Source organism: Lathyrus oleraceus, chromosome 5 (assembly GCF_024323335.1).
Source record: "Lathyrus oleraceus cultivar Zhongwan6 chromosome 5, CAAS_Psat_ZW6_1.0, whole genome shotgun sequence".
Classification (NCBI taxonomy): domain Eukaryota; kingdom Viridiplantae; phylum Streptophyta; class Magnoliopsida; order Fabales; family Fabaceae; genus Lathyrus; species Lathyrus oleraceus.
Genome location: NC_066583.1, coordinates 256,228,812 through 256,236,657, shown reverse-complemented (window position 1 = coordinate 256,236,657; position 7,846 = coordinate 256,228,812). Strand labels below are relative to the sequence as shown.

Below are 7,846 nucleotides of genomic sequence, written 5' to 3'. Positions count from 1 at the left end.
CTTGGCCATTCAAGCAATTGTCATATGTTAACAAAACTTCTAACCCCCGCCACATCCAAATTATTTTCATAATCAAACCTTAAGTTAAACTCAATTTCATAGCAAACTTAGACGAAAAAGGAGGTGGTATGGAGCCTTCCCTTCCTTTCCCCGAGTACTTGGATACGAGTAGCCTTACTCGGCCATTCGAGTATTTTTCGTCCGTTCAAAACACTTTAAGATTATTTAACTTCTTTCACAAATTAAGGATGAAAAAGGAGATGGTTTAGAGCCTTCTATTCCTCTTCTCGAGTACTTGGATACGAGTAGCCTTACTCGGCCATTCGAGTAATCGTCATCCAAACAAAACACTCAAACCAATCAAACTTGTTTTCTGCCCTTGCGCGACCACGAAAACATTTTCAGAAAAGAGTATGCAACATCCATTTTGATGCGAAACAAACAAAGACTTCAGCCTCCAAGAACGAGCAACAAATAAAGGTTTAATCGCTCAAATGTGATCCAAGCATCACCCTCTTTAAAAGCAATCCACCCAGTTGTTCTCTTTGGGTAGAACTACGCATGCCTTGAGTTCTTCATAGCACCTGAAGATATGTAGGAGCAGGATCGCGAAATCTTGTCAGGCACATTAATATTAAAAAACCCTAAGTTTTTCCTTTCTTTCTTTTTCTCGCTCAGTAAATAGAAGATAACAATTAACATTAGCTAACACTCTATCATAGATTTAACTAAGTGGTTCCCGTTGAGTACAACGGATGTGAGGGGTGCTAATACCTTCCCCTTGCATAACCGACTCCCGAACCCGAATTTGGTTGTGACTACCATTTTCTTTTTGTTGTTTATCGTGGGTTTTACCGATATTTTCTCTTTCCTTCATTGGAATAAATAAAATTCAGTGGAGACTCTGTTCGAACATCTTTTCCGCGAGCGTGTGAGCGCCTCGCGAAGGATCGTGTTTTTCGAGATTCGACACTTACCACTCTATATCTCATATGGTGTCTTCTCAACCTTTTTGGATGGAACACGATTAAGTGTGTAAGCTGTTGTCAATAGTGCATGTACCCAAAAGGAGTTTGGAAGATCGGCGTGACTCATCATGGATCGGACCATGTCTAACAAGGTTCAATTTCTTCTCTCAGATACACCGTTCCGTTAGGGTGTTCCAGGAGGAGTAAGTTGGGATAGGATCCCACACTCTTTCAGATGGTCATCAAACTCTAGGCTTAAGTACTTACCACCTCGATCTGATCGAAGAGTTTTAATATTCTTACCTAGTTGGTTTTGTACTTCATTCTTCAATTCCTTGAACTTTTCAAAGGACTCTGATTTGTGTTTCATTAAATACACATAACCATATCTACTGAAATCATTAGTAAATGTGATGAAGTACTGAAAACCTCCTCTGGCTGGTATGTTTAGTGGTCCACATACATCAGTATGTATGAGGGCCAAAAGATAGCTCTTTCACCTTTTCCTGTGAATGGAGACTTTTCCATCTTTTCAATTAAACAAGATCATCATGTCTCATATGATTCATAATCAAAAGAGTCCAAGAGTCCATCTTTATGGAGTTTGGAAATGTGTTTCTCATTTATGTGGCCTAATTGACAATCCCAAAGGTAAGTTGGATTTAACTCATTAGGTTTCATCCTTTTAGTATTAATGTTATAAATAGGCATTTGAAGATCAAGGACATATAGTCCATTGTTCATTTGCGTAGTAGCATAGAATATATCATTCAAATAAATGGAGCAACAATTGTTCTTTATTATAAATGAAAAATCAAACTTGTCTAAACAAGAAACAAAAATAATATTCCTGCTAATTGCAGGTGCATAATAACAGTTCTCTAACTGAATTATTAAACCACTAGGTAAAGTCAATACATAAGTTCCTACAGCTAAAGCAACAACCTTTGCTCCATTGCCAACTCATAGGTCAACTTCACCTTTTACCAAATCTCTACTCCTTTTTAGCCCCTGCACATTGGTACAAATGTGAGAACCGCATCCAGTATCTAATATCCATGATGCAGAAGTAGATAAATTAATTTCAATAACAAAAATACCTGAAGTTGAAGTCTCTACTCCATTCTTCTTATCTTCCAGGTACTTTGGGCAATTTCTCTTCCAGTTCCTGTCTTACCGCAATGGAAGCAGGTGCCTTCCTTTGTTATGCCTCCACTAGGCTTCAAAGCAGGAGTAGTAGGTTTGGTTTTGGCAACTTCCTTGCCTTTCCCTTTATCACCCTGCTTGGTGGGTGTTTTGTTTTGTCTCTTTCCATTTCTGATCATCAGAATGGACTTCCCTTTTGACTTCAGATTCTGCTCAGCAGTTCTTAACATGGCTAGTAGTTCAGGAAGAGATTTGTCCATATCATTCATATTGAAATTAAGGACAAATTGAATGAATCTATCTGGCAACGATTGCAAGATTAAATGAGTCGCAAGTTCCTTTCCGAGGGGAAAACCCAACCTCTCAAGGTTCTCCACATACCCAATCATCTTGAGCACATGGGGACCTACAGGGGCTCCCTGAGCCAACTTGCCTTGAAAAAGGGCTTTTGAAACTTCAAACCTTTCATGCCTTGCTTGCTCTTGATAGAGCATCTTCAGGTGTTCGATCATATCGAACGTCGCCATGTTCTCATGTTGCTTTTGCAACTCTGAGTTCATGGTAGCTAGCATGAGGCAATCAATTTCATTGGCATCATCGACATGCTTCTTATAAGCATTTATTTTTGCCTAAGGTGTAGAACTAGGAGGTTCCTCTTCAGGAACAGGTTTCTCCAAGACATACAGCTTTCTATCATGTTTGAGGATAATCCTCAGATTTCAGTGTCAATCCAGAAAATTTGTCCCAGACAATTTTTCCTTGTCAAGGATTAATCGCAAAATGTTGTTAAAGGTGTTTGTTGTCGTGGGAAGATTTTCTAGTGGGTCGAGATCCACATTTCACTTTGTTTTAAGTCCGCGTAGGAGGATTACACAAAACTAGGTTATTTAGGTAGGAACTCCTTCCAATTGTATCTAATACAAGTCTCGAATATTTTAGTTGGGTGAATAACTCCTTATTCCAATCCATCCCATGGATCATTTCCAACTCTTGCTTCTAAACATATATAATCTTATTATAATTTGTTTATTTAAGTTTGACCCATTGTTTTAGCAATTGGATATTACAATTATCCCATCGTACCTTACTAATATAGAATATGCACCTCACATAGGCGAAACCTACATTATTCGATACTAGTCTTGATGAGTGCTAAAACTTGGAAAGCTTAAACTTAATATTTAATTTGAGGGAATTTTCAGTTATTCTGATCTCACAGGCTTATTTATCATAAAAATTATCTCTCACATGCATCAACATACATTCACATGCATCAACATACATAATGAAATAGTTATGGCCCCTAGCACAATTGTCCTCCCAAGCCAATGAGAGAACCTAAGTTAACCTAATAACGATCTAAGCTTCTCCAAGAAAGATCTTCAAGGTTGTCCTCCTTTGATATTGTATTCTTCTCTTTCTTTATAATATTACATTACATAAAAGAAACTCGTTTTACATATGAGGGAGTGAGATGAGAAAAGAAGTTACATTAAGAGATTAAAAGAGAGGAATGACACGTAAGTCGTATTTTAAAATCCCAAAACAAAATAAAGGAAAACTAAGGCCATAACCGATAACCACAAAATAATAATAATAAACACATTATTATTAATTTAAATTCTATTAATTAATTAAAACCAAATTAAATTTTGGCAAACCGTTCAGCGGACGGGGGTCAAGGGGGAAGCGCCCCGACGCAAAATTTTAATGAACAATTCATTTGAAATCGACGTCGTTTTTCACTTTAACACTTGATACTTTAAATCACAATTCTTGCACAGTCACAACCCTAATCGCATAACTTTTTGACAGCACAACCCTTGTGCCGTCATGAACCCTAATGCACCAATTTCAGACCGTCGAACACACCTCGATTGTTAATTCAGTATGATTGATCAACACGTCATTGCTTCACCATACTAATGTTGGATCAAGAAGCAAATAAACATTGATCGCTCAAAGGAAAACAACCATTAAATGTTTGAATGAACGAAACAAAAACAATATATCATATATACCGTATTTTGAATCAGGATTACTTATATCATATATATGACTTGATCGGTCTCAATTGCGTAACCTATGGACGATCGATGTATCGCTGCTTCACCATACTAACATCGGATTCCGAAGCATAGTCAACATCAATCATCCAAATCGTACACACATGATGCCAAATTTAATTACTCATTTATTCTTTAATTCATTCTGTCTTTTAATCGTATTAATATAGAAAATAAATAGCTATCAGATGCATGGTTTCATAAGTAGCTCTGAGACCACTTAAGGAGAAGAGCGATCCAAAACACAACGGAATTTAAAAAAAAATCTCCTTTAGTGATCCTTACGAATGGGCATGATCAGTGATAGAATCATTACCTCTTGTGGCGATTGAAACCTTTGATGCAGATCTACGGAGCGATCACGAACGTTGAATGGTGACAACGCCTCTACTCAGTCCACACGAACGGATTCCTTCAATCTCAGTGCTAGCTGCTATGAATGAAGGCTTTGAGTGAGTGTGAGAGAGAGTGAGAGAGAGAGAAATGAAATTGCAATTGCACAAATGCTTCTGCACAAGGGTTCTATTTATAGAACCACTTGTGTGGGATGCAAGCTAAAAAGCCCACTTATGTGTATGTGGCTCATATCTTATGATATGCCAAAACCACTTAAGTGTGTGGTACCTTATCATATTTCATATTCTACTTAAGTACATTGTACCTTACAATGTTCTACAATTCACTTAAGTGCATCGTACCTTACGGTGTTTCTTAGTTACTCTATCTCTCATCAATCCGTCCTTTTGTGTTTGACCCTGTAGGTTTTCGCGACATTAGCAATTATATTAAATCACGTATTTAACATAATAAATAGTGAGTGGTATCTAGCAACACATCACTGCTACCCAAGACACGAAAATGTCATGTGATCTGACAAATCCTTTTATGATAATACTTATGTGTATACTTACCCTTTTTCCCTTATGTCTATATTGAACACAAGTCATATACCATGTCATCCTTGTCCAGTTCAATATTGGGCCTGTAGACATTTATCATGTTACGCAGGATGGGAAAATTCCATCTAGGTCACTCATGTCCCTCAGCATGCTTCGTGGAGTACCCATCAACTATCTTTATAGTCATCCAGATACGGACAATGTTTGATCAGCAATAAGGCACTTGACTCTTCATCTAGGCTACATAGTGGTTTTAGGTCAAAGGGTGGTATACACCATTATCACCATGAGAATAACTCATGACACTTAGCAAAACATTCTATATAGTATTCTCATAGAGGGTCAATCTAGTATAAATATTACTCTCAATATTCATACTTATGTTTAAGACTTGATAACTCCTTATCCATGATCCAAGAAATGTGATCATCAGTCTATATACATAATAGTCTTAATGCTTTAATGTTATCCCATTTCACAATAAAGCTCGACTACGGATACTTTAAGAATATTGTCCTTATGTTTAATGGGATCTCATGATTAAGTCACACTTGATACATTAAGCGGACTAGCTAGTCTAGGGACTTTATTAAACAAACATAATAAACAAAAAGCCTTTAATTATTAGTAAATAATTCGATACAAGTACTAAAAGTATTGGCCTCTATGGCTTACACCAACATCATGTTCCATACCCTTAGAGACTTACTAAGTCTAAGACCAAGGGTCAGTTTAGAAAGTTTGTGGAGCTGTTGAAGCAGCTCTACATCACTATTATCTTTTTGGAGGAAATAACCCAAATGCCTTTGTATGCTAAGTTCCTCAAAGAAATCTTATCTAATAAAAGGAAACGTTATGATGACAATACAGTGGCACTCGCTGAAGAATGCAGTGTCATTATACAGAATCAGATGCCACCTAAACTGAAGGATCCAGTGATCTTTTCGATTCCTTGTGTTATAGGCAAGTTCTTAATCGATAAGGCCTTGTGTGATTTAGGAGCTAGCGTTAGCTTGATGCCGCTCTCAATCAGTGAGAGGTTGAATTTAGGTGATATGAAACCCACCAAAATGTCCATTCAGCTAGATGACCGATCAATCAAGTACCCCGTAGGAATATTGGAAGACATTCCAGTTAGAATCGTCTAGATGTACATTCCTACAGACTTTGTAGTGATGGACATCAAAGAAGAATTCAATATTTTGATCTTGTTAGGTAACCCTTTCTTAGCCACAGCTGGTGCTATAATAGATGTGAAGATACGGAAACTTACTTTAGAGGTTATTGAGGAGAAGATTGAGCTTATACTATCCTATTTTATGAAATCCCCTATTATTGATGATACATTTTTGTGTGTATGTCATTGATGAGTTCTTGAAAGAGTTATTGTTAGAGGCGCCACCCGCCGAAGAGTTGGTTGTGCCTCCGACACCGGAAGTAAAGGATCCCGAGGCTGAGTTACAATTAGATGCAGAATTAGAGGAGTTTCTCGCCATTACTTAGATCAGATGCCTAACACAGAGCATCCTAAAGTTGAGCTTAAGGAGCTACCTGAAGGCTTTAGATATGAATTCCTAGATACTAAACTTAAATGCATTATCATTGTTAATGCCAACCTAGGTAGATAAGAGATTTATAAACTCCTTGTTGTGTTAAAGAGATATCCTGAGGCATTAGGATACACCATAAATGACCTCAAGGGAATTAGCCCATTTGTGTGTATACACCAAATTATGCTTGAAGAGGATTCCAAAACCTCTAGAGATCACCAGAGAAGGTTGAATCCCAACATGAGTGGGATGGTCAAGAAAGAAGTCATGAAACTTCTTGACATCAGTATAATAGCAAGTGGGTAAGTCTGGTACACGTGGTACCAAAGAAAGGTGGTATGACAATGGTGAAGAATGAGAGAGGAGATTCTTTGGCTACATGCACGGTTACGGGGTAGAGGATGTGTATTGATTACAGGAAATTAAACAAAGCAACTAGGAATGATCACTTCCCCCTCCCGTTTATTGACCAGATGCTCGAGCGCTTAGCTAGGCACTCTCATTTCAGTTACTTGGATGGGTATTTCGGATTCTTCCAAATATTTATACTCCCAAGTGAACAAGAAAATACTACCTTCACATACCCATATGGCACTTTCCCTTACCGGCGGATGCCAGTTGGGTTGTGTAATGCTCCAGACACATTCAGAGATGCATGATGGCCATCTTTGTGGAATTTATAGAGGAAATAATGAAAGTCTTCATGGATGATTCTTTTATGTGTGGGTCGAGTTTTAAGAATTGTTTAGTTAATATAGAGAAGATACTTGAGATGTGTGTAAAGATAAACCTTGTTTTGATCTGGGGGAAATGCCACTTCATGGTGAAGGAAGGCATAGTCCTCGGACACCTAGTGTCTACTAGAGGAATAGAGGTTGATCGAGCCAAGATTGAGGTTATTGAGAATTTGAAACGTCTAAAAAGTGTTAGAGAATTTTGTAGCTTTTTTAGACACACTAGTTTTTACCGGCGATTCATAAAAGACTTCTCCAAGATAACCAATCCCTTGACTGGTCTATTAATGAAGGACGTTGATTTCACCTTTGATGAATGATGCCATGAGTCCTTTCAATTACTGAAAAACGCACTAATCTCTGCACCCATAATGCAACCTCCAGATTGGAGTGAACCATTTGATATTATGTGTGATGCTAGTGATTATGCAGTAGGAGCTATTTTAGGATAGCGCAAGGATAAGAAGTTGCATGCCATTTGCT

At 37.7% G+C, this 7,846-nt stretch overlaps 1 protein-coding gene across 1 annotated transcript; it reads left to right on the top strand.

Moving 5' to 3' along the window:
• The first annotated feature begins 5,879 nt into the window (after nucleotides 1-5,879).
• On the top strand, nucleotides 5,880-6,582 carry LOC127080064 (uncharacterized). The gene is made up of 3 exons (XM_051020396.1): nucleotides 5,880-6,129; nucleotides 6,244-6,359; nucleotides 6,451-6,582. Exons 1-3 carry the CDS (start codon nucleotides 5,880-5,882, stop codon nucleotides 6,580-6,582), a joined length of 498 nt encoding a protein of 165 aa, XP_050876353.1.
• Nucleotides 6,583-7,846: the final 1,264 nt, after the last annotated feature.